General features: G+C 43.6%; 2 protein-coding genes across 8 annotated transcripts; one reads left to right on the top strand and one right to left on the bottom strand.

Annotated features, from left to right (window-relative positions):
• The first annotated feature begins 9183 nt into the window (after nucleotides 1-9183).
• On the top strand, nucleotides 9184-10881 carry C1H16orf92 (chromosome 1 C16orf92 homolog). Its single transcript, XM_003762089.3, has 4 exons — nucleotides 9184-9385; nucleotides 9906-10064; nucleotides 10551-10638; nucleotides 10769-10881. Exons 1-4 carry the CDS (start codon nucleotides 9334-9336, stop codon nucleotides 10788-10790), a joined length of 321 nt encoding a protein of 106 aa, XP_003762137.2. The 5' UTR covers nucleotides 9184-9333; the 3' UTR covers nucleotides 10791-10881.
• Nucleotides 10882-11122: 241 nt separating this feature from the next.
• Nucleotides 11123-20338, bottom strand: TLCD3B (TLC domain containing 3B). Of its 7 annotated transcripts, none has more exons than XM_012543291.2 (6): nucleotides 20063-20338; nucleotides 19507-19637; nucleotides 15733-15816; nucleotides 13047-13281; nucleotides 12731-12826; nucleotides 11623-12353 (listed from the first exon to the last, which is right to left on the bottom strand). In XM_012543291.2, exons 2-6 carry the CDS (start codon nucleotides 19629-19631, stop codon nucleotides 12045-12047), a joined length of 849 nt encoding a protein of 282 aa, XP_012398745.1. In that variant the 5' UTR covers nucleotides 19632-19637; nucleotides 20063-20338; the 3' UTR covers nucleotides 11623-12044. The 7 variants fall into 7 exon arrangements, with proteins under 7 accessions (XP_031819238.1, XP_012398745.1, XP_031819253.1 ...); XM_031963393.1 differs by lacking the exon at nucleotides 20063-20338 and adding an exon at nucleotides 19843-20056; XM_031963402.1 differs by lacking the exon at nucleotides 20063-20338 and adding an exon at nucleotides 19843-19929 and having other exon boundaries at nucleotides 19507-19633.
• Nucleotides 20339-20489: the final 151 nt, after the last annotated feature.

Genomic DNA, 20489 nt, shown 5'->3' with positions numbered 1-20489 from the left:
ATACAATTATCTTGCTGCACAAGAAAAATCTGATCAAGAAGGAAAAAAACCTGAGAAAGAAAACAAAATGCAAGCAAATAACAACAGAAAGAGTGAGAATGCTATGTTTGTTCCATACTCGGTTCCCATGGTTCTCTCTCTGAGTGTAGATGGCTCTCTTCATCACTGCACAAGTGGAACTGGTTTGAATCATCTCATTGTTGAAGAGAGCCACACCCATCAGAATTGATCCTCATATAGTATTGTTGTTGAAGTATGTAATGATCTCCCTTCACTTAGCATCAGTTCATTTAAGTCTCTCCAAGTCTCTCTGTATTCATCCTGCTGGTCGTTTCTTACACAACACAACATAATTTATTCAGCCATTCTCTAATTGATGGGCATCCACTCAGTTTCCAGTTTCTTTTTGGGCATATTTCTAGAAACTGGAAGGGATCTGACCTTTTAGAGAAGAAAAAAGAGTTCCCGGGACGTGCTTAGACTCTTGGAGAGAGAAGAAAAACCTGAACCCTAACCTTCTATTAAGAGAAGAGGGATCTCCTGGGCAGTATCAGACTCTTGGGAAGAAGGAGATCAAATACACAGTCCAACAAATTTGAAAAAAAGTAAGGGATCATATTTCAAAATGGTGGAAGAAAAAATACATGGACCTTACCCTCCTGGACCTTTCTTTCTATTTAATTACCATGATTTCTTCAGATGGTGACATCAAATCTTATGTTATTTGCTTATCTAGTAACTACAAATGCTTTCCCCTTCTATCCCAGGCACTGATGTACTGGTAAATTGGCTAAACAACTTGAACTAAAAAAAACAAAAAACAAAAAAAAACCCACCATGATACACTTCTTTTATATAAAAAATATATATAAAAAATAACTTTATTTTTCCTAATATATGCAAAGATGGTTTTCATCATTCATCTTTGCAAAGCCTTGTGTTCTAAAATTTTCTCCCTCTCCCTTCCCCTACACAGCAAGTAGTCCATTACAGATTAAACATGGGCAATCATGATATGCTTCTAAGTTTAATTTGCATCCTTACTGTTTTATCCATTATTTTAAATCTAGACAATTCATAAAACAATAATTCAAGCCCTGATTTGTAGCATTTGTCAGTTTCCAAGATATAAATGCTCACATCGAAAATGTAATAATCTTGTTCAAAATGATGACAGAAAATCCTTGCTTCCAGGAGAACATAAACCAGCAGAATCTCTTCTGAGTACCATATGACAATGCCTGAATGAGTTTCTCCTGTGAAAATGGAACTCCCGGGAATTGACCCTCTAATAACTCCATATTTGTTTCTCTCTTCCTAAGGGAATCCAAACCACAAGATGGCACTATGAGTCTGAGAGGCAGGGGCCCTAGGATATAGCAAGATTAACTGGAATGAGGAGTTACTGTAATTGTTCATAGGTTCATGTGAATCCTTCGTGTGACATATTCAATAGGTGTGATATAAAAAGCTCTCCTGTATCTTATTTCAACTTTAGCATGTTATTCCAGATAAATTCGGACATTTCCCAGAAGTTTATGTAGGAAAAAGAAAAAAAGTTAAAGAATTATGGATTGTTAAGGAAGGAGACTTCCCCAAGATAAAACTTGCTTTCTCTTTATGATTTGTATGCTTAAAACAAAGCAAAAGATGAGTGCACTGAGACCCATGTTACATATATAGACAGTTCTCACTTTACATGGAGCCAGACATGAACACAGACAGGAGAGGATGGGTAACATGCAAGATGGGAGACAGACACACAGTACCCCAGATGGAGGGAAGATGGACGCAAGGGTCAGTGGATGGAGCAGGGCAAGGATCTCCTTTCTTGCTACTTGGTGTCAATTCTCTCTGTAGATCTGTTCTACTTTCATTTGGAGGGTATCTTTTTTTCCTTAAAGTTTTAATTTTTAGTTTTTGCTTTTTGGTAAAGGACCATAGAACACAGAGTGGAGGGGCAAGAAAAGAGAGAGCACAATACTATTGAGTGAACATAGACTTTTTTTGGGGGGGGAAGAGGATTTTTTAAAGAATTCTTTACATAAAGCCAAATTTTCATAATGCAAACTTACATAAAGCAAGAACTTTCTATAATTTCATTAGGGGTATATTCCTCTTCTAGGACTAGTCCCTCAGTGTGCACTTGCACTATGAGATCCCCAGAGTTTTAGGTTAATTATTTTCTCAGGGTCTTTGTAGGTAACCCTCAGAAAATATACTCCTAATACCATTGCTCTTGAGTCCCCAGGCAGTGTGCTTCTCACTAACAATAAAACTTAATTAGTTGTTGTTAGCTTGCTTCAGTCATGTCTCATCCTTCATGATTCCATTCAAGGTTGTTTGGGTTTTTGTTTTTTGTCGGTTTTTTTATTTTTTTTTTTTAAGCAGAGATAATGAAGTGATTTGCCATTTCCTTCTCCAGCTTATTTTACAGATGAGGAAACTGAGGGAAACAGGGTTAAGTGACTTTCTCATAACCACACAACCCCTAAGTATCTGAGGCCAGATTTAAATTCAGGTCTTCTCATCCTGGGTCTGGTGCTCTATCCACTGTGCCACTTACCTGCCCAATTAATTTTTTAACGAAGATATCTACTAAAATGGTATGGCAAAAATGTTAAAAAGTTACAAAAACAAAAAGCTCAAAAGTCTGAAGCACATCCTTCCATAAATACATATGAGATCCCTGGGGAGAGTGAGCACAGAATGAGACATACAAGTAGAGAACATGTGTCAAAGAGTAGATCACAACTTCTTGTTTCCCCTATTTTCTCTCTTTATAGAATTCTCATGAAGTTCCTTTTAGGTGTAGTAGCTCTCTGCTGAGTTCTGAGGGTCAGTGACTTTGAAGAGTCCACATATGGTATTTTTTCCACTGTGATAGTTCACATTGTCTCAAAAGACATAGTAAGTAAGGGAGGGGGTTGAAAGAAAAATTCTGTCTTTTCTTCCCCAAAGGTAAATCCCTTTAAAGGGCTTGGTCTGAACTCTCAAACAAGAATCCTAACTAGAGATCTACCTTGGACTGATCAATCACTTGATTGGCTTATGGTTAGACTGACTGCCATTTTTATACTACACATATACACATATATACACACACATTTTTATATAGATCCAGAGATATGACTTGATCTTCTTAATTTATCATAAGATCTTTCCTCCATCTGTGGTGTACTGTCTCTTCAATTGGTCAAAATCTTCTCAAATTGTTTAAGGATATATTCAATTCATTGATTTTATTGAGGTGATTATATTAATTGACTGGGGATGGAACCTCACCTATATAAGGGAATAAGACAGGCCCCAAAATGGAGTTCAAAGAAGTACTCCTGATTGCCCCCTTCCAGTACTGCCTCCTCCTTATCTCCTCCCACAAACTTCCCAAGGCCCCACTTAGACACTGGGCAATCAAAAGGTGTCCATTGTGGCTCTTTCCAACAATGAGATGTTTTAGATCAGTTCCAATAATCTTGTGATGAAGAGAGCCATCTACACACAGAGAGAGAACTGTGGGGAACTCAGTGTGGAATACAACATAGCATTCTCACTCTCTGCTGTGGTTTCCTTGCATTTTGTTTTCTTTCTGTTTTTTTTCCTTCTCGATGCGATTTTCTTGCACAGCAATATAACTGTATAAATATGTATACATATATTGGATTTAACGTATAATTTAACATATTTAACATTTATTGGACTACCTGCCATCTGGGGGAGGGAGTGGTGGGAAGGAGGGGAAAATTTGAAACAGAAGGTTTTGCAAGAGTCAATGTTGAAAAACTACTCATGCATATGTTTTGTAAATGAAAAAACTTGAGAGAGAGAGAGAGAGAGAGAGAGAGAGAGAGAGAGAGAGAGAGAGAGAATAAAAGGTGTCCATGCCCCTTATAGGGCATATTCTCCATGTATGTGACTTGGGAAAAATCACAATATTCTCTTATAGTTGTAGGAAAACTCAGAGGTCACCTATTTTACCTTTCAGTCTGATAGATAAATTATCTCAATATCTTTGACAAATGACAATTCATTTACCTCTGCTTGAACACTTCCAGGCATCAGGGACCTTGTTACCTCAGCCCAATCTATTCTTGGATAACTATAATTGTTAGAATGTTCTTCAATATATCAAAAAAAAAATCTGGTTCCCTATAATGTTCAACAAATGGTCCTTATTTCCACTCTCTGAAGTCAAATAGAACAAGCATAATTCCTTTTATGCCTTCATAAATGAAGCAATCAACAAGCACCTACTATATGCCAGGTATTGTGCTAGGAACTGAGAATACAAAAATAAAAAGGAAACAATTCCTACTCTCAAGGAGCTTACATTGTAACAGGGGAGATAAAAATGCATGTACTGTACAAATATATACAAAAAGATACAAGCAAACCTCTGTTATGAACATAAAAGCTACCAATAATTAAGGAGAGCAGGAAAAAAGATATATGCAGAAGATACATCTACAATTGTATCTTGGGGGGAAAAAAGAAACAAGGATATTAAGGGTCAGAGGTGAAGAGATATGGAGATCAACCAGCCAGACAGGAGAAAAAACACAAATATTTATTAAATGCATATTATATGCCAAGCACTGTGTTAAGTGGTTTATAAATGTTATCTCATTGGGTCTTCACAATCCAGAAAGGTAGTTGCTATTGTTAATCCCTATTTTACAGCTGAGGAAATGGAGGCAGATAGAGGGTAAGTGACTTGCCCCGGTAATAGATTCAGGTCTTTTCGTGATCTAAGCTCAGCACTCTATACACTGTGCAACTTAGCTGCTCTAGATCAAGAGTATCCTGATAAGGAACAACAACAAAAAAAAACTTGATTGAATTTCAAGAGTGGTGGAGAAAATTAATGTGTAGTAAGCCTAGAAAGGTAAGTTGGAACCAGGTTGTGAAAAGCTTTAAATGAGCTTTCTATTTGTACCATCAGTACTTAGCACAGAGTTTGCTTAATAAAAGCTTCACTCATTTCACCACAACATAGGGGTTTGTATTTGAGCGCAGGGAGTCATACTGATAAGCAAGATCTATGCTTTGGGAAAATCACTTTTGTAGGTGTATGTGGGATGGACCAGAGAAGAAAGAGGCAGAGAGACCAATGAAAAGCCTTTTGAAATAGTCTAGGTGTGAGATGTTGAGCCTTTGACTAAAGTAGTGGCCCTGTAAGTGGAGAAAAGATAACAACAAGGGATGTTGTAGAGTAGAATGACAAGATTCTCCAACTGATTAGACTTGAGGTAAAAGCTGAGTATGACACCGAGCTTCTCGACAGAGGTGACAGAAAGAATGGTGTTGCCACTGCCAGATATAGGGAATGAGAGTGCTTTGGCAACACTTCTAATAAAGGAAGGAGAATAGATTAATTAGGGGGACTCGTTGTAGATGATCAAGCTGTAGAAAACATCAGTGTCATACAGTGGGAAAAGTCAGTGATAGATATCAATTGAGGGTTCAAAGTTTGAGTTCACTGTGGGGAAATGAATATTGGGGTTACATGGTAGGTAAGTGTTGGGGGTTAGTATTGAAGATTTATGAGAGTCCGCATCGGGGTCAGTGTCAATGCTGGAGGTCACTACTTGGTTCAGGTAGTGTCAAGGTGAGATAACATAGGGTTTGGTGTTGGGAGGGTAGAGAAAAAAATAGTCCATTGGATAGGGAATCAGCGTTTGTGTCAAGAATTAGTGGATAGATGAATAAATCAATGAATCAATGGAATGGATGCAAGAAAAAAATTTATTAAGCATTGTATTAGTACACAAAGCACTGTGTTAAGAGCTTTGCAGATAGGAATAGAAAAATAAAATAATCCCTAGTCTCAGGGACCAGCTCTTATGCTAACAGGATACAGCACTTACAAAAGATTTTACCTTTAACTTATACAGAAAGGTCCAGAAAAGCAGAGTGCAATAAATATTTTTTAATATTATCAGTTTATGGTGTTAGATAATTTGATAGTGCCAAGGACTTAAGTGTCAAGAACTTTTTTTTTCTTCTGGATCTTCCTTCAGTAGCAGTGTTAGGAGTCAGAGCTGCAGCATCCACAGATTCAGTTGCCAGATTCAATCTTCTGCAGGCATTTTCCCCAGGATGATGGCTTCAGGAGCTAAACTGGTGGTCTGAGGGGTGCTGTCACTACTGGAGCAATTGAGCTTTCTTGCCCATCAGAGACCGGTAGTCAACCAACCACTGATGTGTCAAGGAAGGTGGACTCTTCCTCTCTGGTGATTATTTTCTTTACTAATTGCTGTAAGACCTCGGCTAGAAGCAAGGCTGATGGTCAGGACAATAGGTATCAGGGTCTTTGGCTGGCTTCATCAAGCTTAAGAGGAGGGATGATTAAAATGGCACCATTTGTTTGACTTCCCTGGAATATATTGCCTCTCATCTCTCCCTGAAGATGGTTGCTGACTCAGCTGGGCTGGCTGGCCTAGTCTGTTGGTAGCAGGTGGTGACCAGCAGTTAGTGGGATCCTTCCCCAAAAGAGTTACTTCTCTGACTAATTACTGTTTGCCTGGAAGCAGGACCACTGGTATGGGGGATGCTGATAATTCTAGGCTTTTGGAAATAGCTGTCAATGGCAGCTGGTCAACAAGTTGATTATGGTGAAAATAGTTATTCCCCTTAGTGCTTAGCACTAAGCTCTAGTGCTGGAAGGGTAGCCTAATTACCTCATTTTACAAATGAGAAAACTGAGGCCCAGGGAGTCAAAGTGTCTTCCCCAAACCTCCACAGTGAGTGACAGGACCTGGATTGTAACGCAAGCCTTTTGATTTCAAGTCCACTTCATTTTTCACTGTCTTGCTGCCTCTTAGAAATACCTTTCAACCTGAGTGAGAATAACAATTTCTTGTGTGGTATAGCAAGATAATGGAATATTATTGTTCTATAAAAATGATGAACAAGCGAATTTTAGAAAAGCCTGGAAAGATTTGCATAAGCTGATGCTGAGCAAAATGAGCAGAAACATGAATACATTGTATACAATAACAGCAAGAATGCTCAACCATGAAAGACTTGGTTCTTCTCAGTGGTTCAGTGATCCAAAGCAGTCCCAATAGTCTTTGGGCAGAATATGCCATCTGCCTCTAGAAACAGAACTATAGAGGATGAATATAAATCAATGCATGCTATATTCACTTTTTTCTGTTTTTTTTTATCTCTTTCATAGTTTTTCCCTTTTGCTCTGTTTTTCTCTCCCACAGTGATTCATAAAGTAATGTGTATTAAAAAGAAATAAATTTAAAAGAAATAAAATAAGTATTTGTTAGAGAGAGAGAGAGAGAGAGAGAGAGAGAAAATAACTCCTGGTGTTGGAGAATGTCTATGACAGACAAGGTCATCTGCCAATCAAAAGAGAACTAGATTTTCTAAGCCAAGAGAAGGGGCAAGTGCAAGCCTTTATATATTGGAGAGTCTGGGGAAGATCTGGGGGAGAGAAGTGCCAGTTTAACTGGATATTGGGCTGAGAAAAAGTGAGGCTTGATTGGGCAGTGGTCCAATGGACAGCTAGATGGTGAAGTGGACAGAACACAGGGTTTGGAGTCAGGAAAAGCTAAATTCAAACACTGCTTTAGATACTTCCTAGTTGTATGACTTTGATAATCTCCTAACCTCTTTTTGCCTACATTTCCTCAATTATAAAATGGGGCTAATAGCAACTTTTAATCCATAGAATTGTTGTGAGGATCAAATAAGATCATATTTGTAAAGCACTTAGCACAGTGCCTGGCACATAATGGATGCTATATAAATGTTGCTATTATTATTAAATGTTCCTGAAACTTAATCATCAGATGTCCTGGAACTTTCCTCTCCACACCAACATTTATTCATTGAAGCCTGTGAGAGAAGCAGGGAGGACAGGAAAGGGGGGAGAAAATAGGAGAGGAAGGTGAATAATTAGGATAGGAACAGAGCTGAAGCTGAGTTTCTGCATCTGGTGGGGTTAGGGATGAAAATACTGCTTACTATAAAATTTCTAACCTGCTATGGGAGGAGGAATTGCCCTCAGGATTAGGCAAAAGCAACTGACAGTTGCTGCTGTTGCAGCTGCTGTGGGGCAGAAGGCTCAACCTTTCTCCCTCTCTCCCTCCCCCCCCCCCATCTCCACATTTCCTACCCTGGGGCAAAATCCAGGTTGCAACTTTGAGTGAAGGACCAGAAGGACCTTGACCATGGAACCTCCTTGCTTCTTCTTCATCAGGACCCTTGGGGGAATCACTAAAGGTAGGAGATGGAGCAACCACCTAATGAAGGAACACAAGCTTAACTGTGGGGTATTTAGTCTCCTTGAATTATGTATGGGGCCATCTCTCACCTTAATGAGATATATTATTTTGAGCTAAGGGAGAATAGATTCACAATATAAACCACTGGGGGATTGGGAGAGGGAAAGTGTATAGAGAGCATCTGGGGTAATACCTGATTTATTTTTATGGATGAACAAACTGAGACTCACAGAAATTGCCTGGCTTCTGCATAAATTTGGTATCTAACAGTGATTATACATATAAAAGAGAAGAAACAATCATTGGGGTTTGAAGTACAGACCATCCGATTCCAACCATAAGGAAATAGGTTCAGGGTAGAGAAGGGATTTGACCAGTCACATAGAGGGAAGCTGGGATTAACATAATTCTTCTGACTCCAAGTCTTGTACTTGTGCCATCCCATCCCATGGTGTCTTATGATAGTGATGGTGGTGGAAGTGCTCGTTTCTGCAGTTTCTTCACTTTTTCACTGGATGCTATCTTCACAGAATGCAGTAGCCTAATTGCTAATTCCATCTATTGTGAGAACAGACTGGGCATGGATGGTTTCAATTAAAGGTTTTGGGGAACCTGCACTATCCAGGAGAAAAACATTTTTCTTGGCTTCTAAACAAGGAGAAATATCCCCTTTCCTTTAGTTTCTATGTCAGGAGTTTTTTGTTGGGGAGAATGTTCTTGGTATCCACGAGGTGAAGAGAGATAATGGAATGGGAGGTATAATATCTCTCTCTCTCTCTCTCTCTCTCTCTCTCTCTCTCTCTCTCTCTCTCTCTCTCTCTCTCTCTCTCTCTCTCTCTCTCTCTCTCTCTCTCTCTCTCTCTCTCTCTCTCTCTCTCTCTCTTTCCAAACTCAAATTAAAGTTTCAGTGGGTTTAGTGGTAACAAAATCTGTCCTGACTGAAGGGAGGGAAGAGAAGGGGGAAAAGATAAAAATGGAACCTTCCCTGAGGGTGATTTATAAGTGACCCATACACCTAGAATGAGTGGAATATTCTAGAATTATCTATGACATCATGAAATATCTCCTGTGATAATACTGGAGTGGAGGGAAAATGAAGTTGTGGCTGTGGCTTTGGCTAACAGGGGTATGGGCTGTGGGAGCAGGTAAGGAGCCTAGGCAACTGAGAGCCAGCTTCAGTGGGTAAAGGTGCTATTTAGGGAATTAGGGAAAGAGATATAGTCCCTTTTTAGCCCAGGAGGTGTTAATGGGTGTCTCTTAAGTGTTTGGACAATTATATAAGCTTCTGTGGGGTTAAGATGATCTCCAATTACAGTGGAGACCTTGCTTCATTCCAGATGAGCTTCCCCAAAGACAGGGGAGGGTACCATGTGTAGAAATTCAGCAGTCTGAGGGTGATCTGATGAGCCAGAGGGTCTCTAAGGTGACCTTTAAAGTAACTGGGGAACCCTTGCCTATATCCAGTACCTTATAGTCCCTATATGATGCCCTCTTATCAAGAACGAATAGAAGCGGTTAGATATGCCCCGTCCTGGGACAACTGGCCAATCTTGAGCACTCAATGACTTGGTCAGTCCCTTTAGTTTTATTACAATATTTGCTGAGGAAAGTCAACCTCCAAGGTAGAGGTGCATGTTTAGCTGATTTTTTCCCATTGGATTCCAGCCATTTTCCCCCAGGATTCCAGGGACATGACCCCACAGGACACTCTATTTCTTGAAGATAATCCCAACTTCTTTGATTATCCAGATTCAGCCAAGGACAAAATTCTGGCTGTCTCCAACTTCATTGGAGAGAAACCTGTTTACTTCACTTCAGATTCAGGTGCGGGTATTTGAGAAGCCCCTATTTTCTGAACCTCAGGAACTCAGGATCTCAAGACAAGAGGTTACTCTCCCATAGACTTATATGAGTGACAACATAAGCAAGTCATATTTCTCCGAAGCTCTTATCTGCAAAATGGGGGTAATGCTACCAGACCCAAGGGATTGTGGGGAAAAGGACTAGTTATAATTATAATTATACTAATTATAATTTAAACTGGCACCCCATTCCTGACCCTATTTTTCCTGAATGTGCCCCTAAAGGTGACATTTGTAAAAAACTTTAAAAACTTTACATTTTATGTACTAACACCTGATTGCTCTCAACCCTTTGAAATTGATATCCCTGTTTTACATGAGGAACCGGGCTCAGAAAGTGAAGGGAATTTGCCTGGGTCAGCAAACTTGCGAACCTGACTCTGAACTTTTTTGCCTCTGAAGTCTAGAGTTTTAAAATATCTGCATTTTCCTCCTCTCTCCCAAATAGGCTTCAAATCCAGATTCTTGCACAAAATACTGTTTGGTTCATTCATCCTCCTCCTTATCACCATCCTCTACCAGTTCTGCACCCACATGTAAGGCTCCCGCAACCCCGCCCAGGGCACCATCACCCTCCTCCTGCGATCTATGGGATCCCTACTGCTTGTGACTGGGGAAGGGAGCGGTGGCCGTTCTTAACTAATGATTCATTCCTGTGCTCTGCAGGAGCTGCCAAAAGGGATCCTAAGGAGATAAACAGGCCATCTCTGTTCACAGCTCCTTGACCTCTCTACATCCTCTCTGCAAACTACTCAATAAAAACTCATTTTCTACTGTGACTGTTCTACTAAGAGCATAGTCTCTTTCTTCCCATAATCCCAATGCCCTGGGGCAGCCAGGTGGCTCAGTGGACAAAGCCCCAGCCCTGAAGTCAGGGAGACCTGAGTTCAAATCTAGCCTCAGACACATAGCACTTCCTGGGCCAGTCACTTAACCCCAACTGCCCTGTCTCCTCAGCTCCTCTCTTCGCGGCCCGCTCCTCCCTTCCCTCTCCCCCAAATAATTGAGATGAGGCCCTAATGGCATTCGCGCTGATCTCGTCTTTTATTAGCGGTCTTTATGTAGCGCCTCCCAAGGTTCCCCCTGCTCCTGGATCTGGAGGAAGCCTCAAGAGGTCTGTAGCACCAGGGACAGGTGGGAGAGGGCAAGAAGGCCAAAACATGTAGCCTGAAGGAAGAGCGCTGGAGCCCCTCCCCCAGCTCCCCCCGAGTGGGGCCCTCAGCACTGGAGAGGCTGGGCCAGGTGGTGGTGGTTGCCTCCCCCTAAGAGACTAATACAAGCCTGGGGAAATAAATGAGATCCCTAAGGGTCTGTAGAGATGCTGGGCTTCCTGTGCAGGAGAGGAGCTAGCTAGCTCTAAGGGGTAGCCAACCTGACCCCTGGTGAGATCTCTCCCCCCCCCAGAAGGATGCATGAGATTAGGAGCTGCCCTCCCCTAGACTACAGCAGAAGGGGAAGGGAAATAGGTGTATCCTTGGCAAAAAGGAGAGGGCCCTCCCCTGCTTTACTCCTTGATCCTCTACAATTCCTCTTAGTCCATCCTACCTGAAATTGCTGTGGAATAGGGCACCTTCCTCTTTAATTTCCCTCTTCTAGGCCTCTTGCAGATTATAGTTGGAAAAAGGGTATCCCTGGGATTATATAAGCAGGAGAGTGCCTCCTAATTTCCACTTTTCTAGTCCCTACACAGAGGAGAATGTTGGCCATTCCAAACCCTCTGTCCCTAAGTCCCAGGCACCCTGGGGACAAGAGAGGTAGCTGTTTCCTACAAGCCTGGTCCCTGTTCTTTCCCTTTATCATCTTACAGGGAGAAGCTTTCCCCCAACTTCTCCATCCCTATTCTCAGGCCTTGGACCACTGGAAAGGTCCCTGGTCCCCATCCCTACCCATCAGTCCCAGAGCCCAATTCCTGGAGGGAATGGGTATCCCCACTCCCCTCCCCTCAGTCCCGGGGCCCATCATGCAGCCCTGGGGGCTGGCGGGGGGCTGGAGGGGCAGATCCCCGAGGCCTAAAGAGACGGCACGCTCCCCGACAGATGAGGAAAAACCAGTAGAGCTGTGGAGCAAGCAGCAGGGCGGCTCCCAGGTTGACATGGGCTGGGATGTTGAGGGGCACGGAGAGCAGGGGCAGGCCTGCATGCTGCCCATAGGCCCAGTACAGGTAAGGGAAGAGTAGCACTCGACAGCACAGGAAGCTCAGCAGCATCAGGGTACCATTCACTTTGTGCAGCAAGGTGTGCTGTTGCTTGTACTGGTGGGGAAGAGAAAGAAGAGGATGAGTGGATGAGGATGGGGATGAAGGATAAAGAGGAAGCCTCAGTAAAGGGAACAGCAAGACCATCTTGGGCTAGCCCCCGTACCTCAACCCCTTCTCGGTTCACTCTGTTGGATAACAGACTACATGGAAGCAAGGTACGGGAGGCACAGGAGATCCGAGGTCCCAGAGCCTGACTAGTCAGCCACAGCTCTCTCCCTGACTCCAGGGAGGCCCCTCCTTAGCCCCTGTAGCTCCCCCAGAACGAAATGACTCCAGTACGTAGAAGACTTCCTTGAGTCAGCCCTTCCAGGCAAAGTTCTCACAACTAACTTCACCTTCCTCCCTTTCTTCTCTTTCTACCATTTCCTCACCTGGATGAGGATCTTGCCCAGGCAGACAAAGGGTGTGCTGACTTCAGCCATCAACATACAGCCCAGGAAGAAGTCCCCCTTGCCTTGGCGCCACACCTTACAGGAGAGAAAAACAGCAAGGGAATATAACCACAGCGGCTCCGTCTTCAAGGACAGGAGACTAACTCTTTCTGCTCCCAGCCTGCAGTTGCCGCCTTCAGCTCAGGCCTTCCCCATTATCCCCACATCCCCGTGGACTTTCAGTAGGTCAAACAAAACCCACCATTCGGGGCCAGACCCTCCCTTCAACCCTTCCTCCAACCTCCCTGCAACTCACCACTGATAGTGGAAAGCAGACCAGCACCATGACTGCATGGTGCAGCACCATGAGGAATTCCTTGTGCAGGTAGCCTCGGGCCACAGCCCAAGTGCCTCCTGGGGAGCCAGCCCCTCCCTCATCCTTTCCATGACCTTTGACCTGGTGTTTGTGCCAGTGACACAGGAACATGGCGTAGATGTCGTAGATGAAGTAGGGCACTGCAAACTGGGTATAAGCTGAGGATAGCCAGTGTCTGTAGGACACACAGAGAGGGAGAAAGAGAGAGAAAGAGTGTGTGTGTTATGGGATCGACTGTGGCAACAGAGTGAGAGGGCAAGAAAGACCAAGAGAAGAGGTTCACTGGGTACCAAGAGATAAAGAGAGAATGCTAAAAAGAGAGTCAATAAGACAGCAAGGATAAGTGGGCCAAATAGTTGAAGTTAGGGAAAAATAAATAGGTCTGTTCAGACAGTCCAAGGCAAGAGATGAAGCGAGCAAGATGAGAGGACAGGAAGAGAGACAAGAAAAAAAAATATGTCACAGAAAAAAATAATATGGAGTCATAGTCCAGACTAGGAGTCAAAAGACCAGAATTGTCGTGATCTAGCAGTGTGATATTAAGCAGTTGACTTCCCTTTTCTAAGGCCTCAATTCCTTAATTCCTTTGCAACAAAGGAGTCAAACTAAGTTTCTAAAGTTCCTTCTAGCATTATCCAACATTCTGTGATTTTTATGACAGATCAGAGGTGGCATCAGTAATAGATACTATTGAGTGTGTGAGTAAAGAGTTCAACAGTAACAATTCCAGGAGGTCAAAATCCAACCTAATCCAGAGGAACGAACCCCAAGAGCACAGCAAGAAGAATTCTATATGTCCTGACAATGATCAACCATGAAAATCACTGGAAAAATATGCAATGTTACAACTATTATTTTTTAATAAATGTCATAGGTACCTTCATAAAACTGAAACTCTGTAGCCAAGTGTCAGCAAGGATGGGACAGAGTGATGGAATTCAAAGTAAGACACAGATAATAGTTGAGAGATCAAGTCACATTCTGGTAGTATTTGCATGAGATCAAGTCTAAGGCATTATGAGGAAAATTGTAGAAAGGAATGGAACATGGGGTAATTGTGTAGAAAACCAGAGAAATTGCAACAAAGACCAGAGAGAATTGGTCCATGGAATAAAGCCTGAGTACAAGGGGCTGGTCCTATAAGGAGAGCCAGAATGATGACTCTGAAGGAATAAGTTTGGGGTGGGAGGGGAGAAGAAGAAAAAAATCTATGAACTAAGAGTTAAAAGCCTGGAGAACCAAAGGCCTTGAAATATGAGAAAGGAAAGAAGATGCTGTGAGAAGGGAAAAGTAATGGCAAGAAACAGCCCAAGAATGGAAACAAAAGATGAGAAACAAAAAGGGTGAGTGAGGAGGATAAGATATAATATAGGTATAATAGTGGGTGGAAAGCAATAAAGATAATCCAGGAGAAGAGAAAGGGTCTGAGATAGCACTCAAATATTAAAGTTTAGAAGAATGTGGAATTTTAACATGAAGCCCAGAAAGGGCTAGAAAAGTTGCCAGGGTACAAGGGGTTAAATCCATGTCCCTAAAGCCCTCAGTAATTAGGTACCTAGAAGCAATAACAGCTGTTACCCCTGGATTAGTCTTGATCCCTCCCATTCACCTGAGGATTAAAGGTGGGGGGAAGAGAAGGAATAAAACAGAGGGAATGAAGGAACTATTAGTGAGTCATAAAAAGTATTGGAAGAAATTGTATGGTAAAACTAGATCATGCTGAAAGCAGAGTGGCAAAAGAGTTATAAAAGGGGAACAGTATAGAAAGAGGAGATGGGGACAGAGATGGAGCAAAGACAAGTCATGAATAAAAGAACTCTTGAGAAATGGAGTTGGGGGACAAGTTAGGAGTCAAATAGATCTTTTTTCAGCCAGAAAATCTGCTTTCTGAGCTTTAGGGAACGTGAGACCCAGAACACAACACTTGAAAAACTGACTTGAATCAGCACAGCTTTGTTAAGCCCCAGCCTCCAGGTCACTGTGAACCAGCTCATCAGCACCCTGGACAGTGCTGTACTCTACTCTCTTTTCAAGCCCCCCCCCCCCCCCCCGCCCTCTTCCGCCCCACCCCCTTCCTTTGCCCAGGGCTTTTGGCAGACACCCTGCACTGCAGCAGCTGCCAGTGCCAAACTGCGGCCTCTCTCCACTCTTTCCCAACAACCACCTTGACCTTTGAGGTCTATGTAGAATATTGTCATCTGTACTTTCTTTCCTGACCCAAGAGTCTGGCTGGGGCTGGACCCCTAAATGAGGATCCAGATCTGAGGTCGGAGAGGGAGCTAACTGTCTAGTTCCTAGGTAGGAGAATGTGGTCTGAGGGAGCGAGAAGAGCTGAAAATTGAGGGCCATTCGTATCCTGATAGGCTAATGGAAATCTGGGGAGCAGTCTGATCATTAAGAACCATTTGAACGAGCTCTTGGTTCCCCAATTCCTTTTCTCCTGTACCTGACCTTTAAGAACAGGACAAGCTAAATTTATCCTGGGGTGTTGAGTTGCAGCAGTTGCAGTTAACTTGCTCAGGCCCAGATTGAGGACTGGAGGAAGAAGGGAATGTTTCGTGTGGATTTGGGAGAATCCCACCCCTTCCACTAGTGCATGGGGGAAAGGTCAACTCATTGCACTTACTGGTCATCAATGATATGTTTGCAGGAGGTGGAGACAATGTAGCCAGCTGTGGAGGCCATGATAGCTTGGACTGAGGATACTAGCCTAGGGAAAAGAAGGGGAAGAGGTTTGGGATGGAAGAAAAGAGTAGGATATTACCATTCCTCCTCTAGATTTAATTATCTCCTCTATTTTGGGCTCCATTCTTCACAGAGCATCTTTTGGACATCATTCTTAACACCTGATCCCATATACCCTGATCTAGCCATCTCTGGCTCATCTTCTAAACTCTTATCTTACCTCCTTCTCCAATCTTTCTACTCAACACCATTGCTGCTGAGCCTATCTGAGCCCATTCCTCATTTGCCCCTTTCTTTTGCTGTTTGAAGAAAGATGGAACAGATTCCTCTTCATCTTAAGGAAACCAGGCACATCACTTTGAACTGAGACAATTCTGAGAATGTACTGCTAATAAAGCCTCCTCTAGGGAAACAGCAACTAAGGGTTCACATTGTCTTGTCCTCAAAGGTTTGCAAACTAAGCACCACATTTCCTCCAAAGTTCTGTCCCTCCTTCTGCCCACTTTTTCATTCTCCCCTTCCCTTCACTTTTTCTTCCCCATTTCATGTGCCTGTAAAGTTCTATCCTTTACTTTTCTGCCCCCTCTGTCCCTCTCTCACCCTTCCAGCTCTCCACTTTGTTCCCCTGGTTTCCTGAAAACATGTTTAGTCACATGCTAGTCCCATTCCTAGTGGTGGGAGGGGGAAATCAGGGAGAGGAAGGGGGACAGGATGCTAGGAGACCAGATGGTTAGGGTTGGATGAGGTCTTCTGGAGCAATAGAGGAATCAGTAGAAAAGGAAAAGGAGAAGGGAGCTAGAAATCACTGCAGGGGGTACCTAATTCCCTGAAGGGTCCAGAGAAGATATATGGATGATCTGAGATGTTTCTTTATAACAGTGTAGTTTCCCCATTCCATCACCACCTTCCCATCCCCATAAAACCCAAGAGATGGGGAGAAAGGGCTGGAGGGAGAGGAAAGGAAGAGGGGAAGCCGTTTACCTGGCTGAGACAATGACCGCGTCGGCCTCCTCCCAGCGCAGCTGGGGCAGCCTCTGGAGCGTGTTCTTGGAAAGGAGGAAGAGTCCCGGGAACACAACCCCCCCAGCCACCATCGGGGACAGCATCATGGCTCAAGGATTTGGGAAAGGGAAGAATGAGTAAAGCAATAAGGACTGGGGAAGCTGAGGCCTGTGAGGAGTTGGAAGTGAAGAAGATAGAAAAGGGTTTGGTTAGAGATAGAAGTAGAAATGAAGAGAGAGCAGAATGAAGAAAAGAAAGAATATAGAAAGGAGAGACACAAAGAGGATGGAATGGGGAAAGAGGAAATAGAAACAGGAAGGACAAGAGAAAAAAAGAACAAAATGAAAATGGGGGGGAAAAAAGGAAAGGGGAAATGGATAGGAACCTAAGAGGAGAGAGAAAGAGGGAAGAGAAAGAAAAATAGAAGGAAGGAAAGAGATGAAGATGGAGAGGGGAGGGGATACTATGAGAGGAGAGAGAGAGGGATAGATAGGGGACAGAGAAAGGGTGAGGATGCAGACAGGAAAGGGACAGAGCAGGTAGGGGGTTACGCAAAGAGATAGGGAGGGCCTGAGAAAGGGGGTGGGGGTTTGTTGTTCCAACCCTAAGGGGGAGGAGGGAAAGCGGGGGAGTGGAGGGGAGGCTGGGGAGGGGCAGATGGGCAACGGGTCAGCACTCAGTGCTGCTCTCCCGCCTCTGCCGCCTCCTCACACTGCCACAGTCATCACTGTCTCTCTGACAGACACGGAGATGGCACATGGCATTATATAGACCAGGCCACCCAACCCCCTGCCCCCTTGGTGGGGATCAGGGAGGGAGGGAAAGGATGGGGAGTCACCAGCTTGGGTGGGCGGGGGAGGGGTGGGGAAACGACAGCACCGACCAGACACCAAGAAACCGGACCTGCAGCAGCGTCTCCCCATGCAGCTCTGAGCCTCAGCGGCTGCGACAGAGATGGGGGGGAGCAGAGAAAGGGGGATGGGGGGGAGGCCCTTAAAGAGACAGTGGCTGCGGCAGAGGGGGCTTATGGGGACACAGACCTGATCGAGTCATAGGAAGAAAGGGAGGACTGCTCTCCGGGAGAAAGGTAGTCCTATGATCTTGAAATTACCTAGAAAGTAGCCCCTAGCCCTAGCCCCTCTACCTCTATTCCTGACCTCATTTCTCTATCAGCACTTAAGAGGATGCCTGAAACCTCCTCCTTCCCTACCTTAAATAATGTCCCTAGCTGACTTTACTCTAGAGGGACCAGGGCTAGGAGTATGATCACTGCAGACAGGAATTCCCTTTGGTGAAAGGAGGGGGAATTGGCCTATTATCTCAGAAGTGTCACTCTCCTCTTCTCTGGAGGATTTGTCCTTGGAGAAGAAAGTTAAGGAAACTGAGTGAGAGAGAGGATCTGGGTGGGCAATAAATTGATGAAGGATTATTAGGGAACAGATAAACCCCGATTTTCTGGAATTTCCAAAGCATGCTCCTGATTCTCCTCCCCACTCTCTCCTCTTATCGTTGTAAAGTCAACCCTTCGGTTCTATCCCTTCCAACCTAGTCAATAGTAGTAGTAGTAGTAGTAGAAATAATAATAATCATGGTTCAAGATAGTTCTACAAAATAAAAGTATTTCCCCCTATTTTTCAGATGACGAAACAGATTCAGAAGTGATTTGCTCACAGATCGACCGCTAGAGACCACGTCAGAATTTAGGTTTCCAGACTCCCAGGCCAGTGCTATTCCCACTATAATCCATCTTTTCAACCTTTGCTCCTCATCTCTAACCCTGTCCCACCCTGTCCTCAAGTCTCCTGCTTCTTCCCCTGTGGCCCCTTCCACCTCCCTCCCCCAACATCATCAATTCATAATACAATTCTACCCCCGGTCTTAGCATAGCATCTTGCTGTTCCTAGATCAATCATTCTTTGCCCCAAGACCCTCCAGAGAGCCTCTCATTGCTCTATTATTCTCTTCTGCCTCCCCCATCTCCCTTGCTTCAATGAGGTAAAAGACGAATTCAAGATCTTGTGCTGCCCCTCAGTGGTCAGCTGCTGGGACAGCACTCTGGATAGTCTCAGGCCTAAAGCAAGGGTGGATTGCTTGACCCTGAATTTAAAATGTCCTCAGACCCTCTTAGGAGAACACAATTGTTCTATCTGGATCATGGTGGTGGGGTGGGATATCATTTTAGGATATGATTGTCTTCACATCCTAAACTACTGAACTCACAGATGGACACACACCCATGTCCCTAGGGTAGGAGTTAGAAGTGGCGGAGTTTTGATTGCTTAATTTGGAGGAGTCACAGGAGTTGTTAAGATTAGAACTGAAGTTTCAGATGTTTTATAAGTTTAAGGTACAGTTTGAAAAGAAACTCCTTTTTCCCACAGCTAGGGGCTTTGTAGGATCAGAGGGTCACAGATAAATTTAGAGCAGAAAAAAATCTGAGAGATCATTTAGTCCAATCCTATTATTATACAGAGAAGGAAATTGATGCTTGCAGGGTTAAGTGCCTTTATCTTGAATAGATCTTGGCAGAATTTCTGTGGTCAAAGACAAATTTATAATAATCGTTGGGTTTTTTCCCCCAACCCACTTTCCATACCTCACAAAAGGGAGGGACCAGATAGAAAAGCCAGGAAGATTCTCCAGATGAAATTCTTCCTTAGGTATCTGATTCCCACTAAGCCCTTTAACTCTGCCCTCACCCTAACCATCTTACTTGGATGCCACCAAGACAGCCTCCTTTTTCTCCATTTGCAGACTGGAATGCTTCTGCAGGCTCCAGCAAAGGATGGTAAAGAACAGTGGGAAGAAAAGGCAGCCTACTACAAAAAGTAGGGACATACCTGCCTGGGTGGAGGGAGCAGAAAGGGCAGTGAGTGGTAGGATATATCTCTGAAATGCCCAGTAACTCCTATTTATTCACCTTTCTCTCAATAGCTACTGCCTGTGTCCACACCCTGGCCATTATCTGTTACCAATAGGACTCCAATGACAACACTCTCCCAAATCACCATTCAAACGGGACCCTTCAAAGAGTTCCCCTTCAACCCACTCTAGCTGGTGCTTTCTTAGTTGTCCATGGCTCTTAGATGCCCCAGAGGTCCTCCACATCTGTCATTCAGTTGGTTTCCTTTTGCTCTGATAACTCCAGCCTCTCACTTGGAGACACTTCATCCCAGTACCTTTTAAACTTATCCCACCCCACCCCCACTATCATCTATCCCAAGTAACCACCTTCCCTCTCTTTCACATAAATCCTCTGAGAGTCTTACTTCTGAGGGACAAGAAGAATGGAAAAGAAAAGTTAGTGATTTTCTTCTCAGCTCCAGAAATTGCAGAGGGAGTGGGATTAGCTAATCCTCCTACAAGAGATCTTTCTCCCCCTTTAACTCTCTATATACATATTTATATTTAAAAACAAAACAAATCGAAAAACTCTAAAAAACATTCCTTTTTCCTCTTAAGAAAAAGGAGAGGGGGAATATCTAACGTAATTTTTAAAAATTAAAAACCCATCCCCTCCCCAACCCCCCCAAATTCTCTGTTATTTGGAGGGGAGGGGAGGGGGGAAACCCGAGGGTGGGAGAGTGGGTCCGTAGTCCTCCATTCTCTTTCAGCTCAACGGTCCTCTCCTAATCTGTCCTGTCTAAGACGCGGTTGAGAGTTTAAGAGACACGGCAAAGGCTGAAGAGGGAGCGC

This window comes from Sarcophilus harrisii, chromosome 1, assembly GCF_902635505.1.
Source record: "Sarcophilus harrisii chromosome 1, mSarHar1.11, whole genome shotgun sequence".
NCBI classification, from domain to species: Eukaryota; Metazoa; Chordata; class Mammalia; order Dasyuromorphia; family Dasyuridae; genus Sarcophilus; species Sarcophilus harrisii.
Note: the sequence above shows the minus strand (reverse complement) of the source record. Positions and strands in the feature narration are given on the sequence as shown.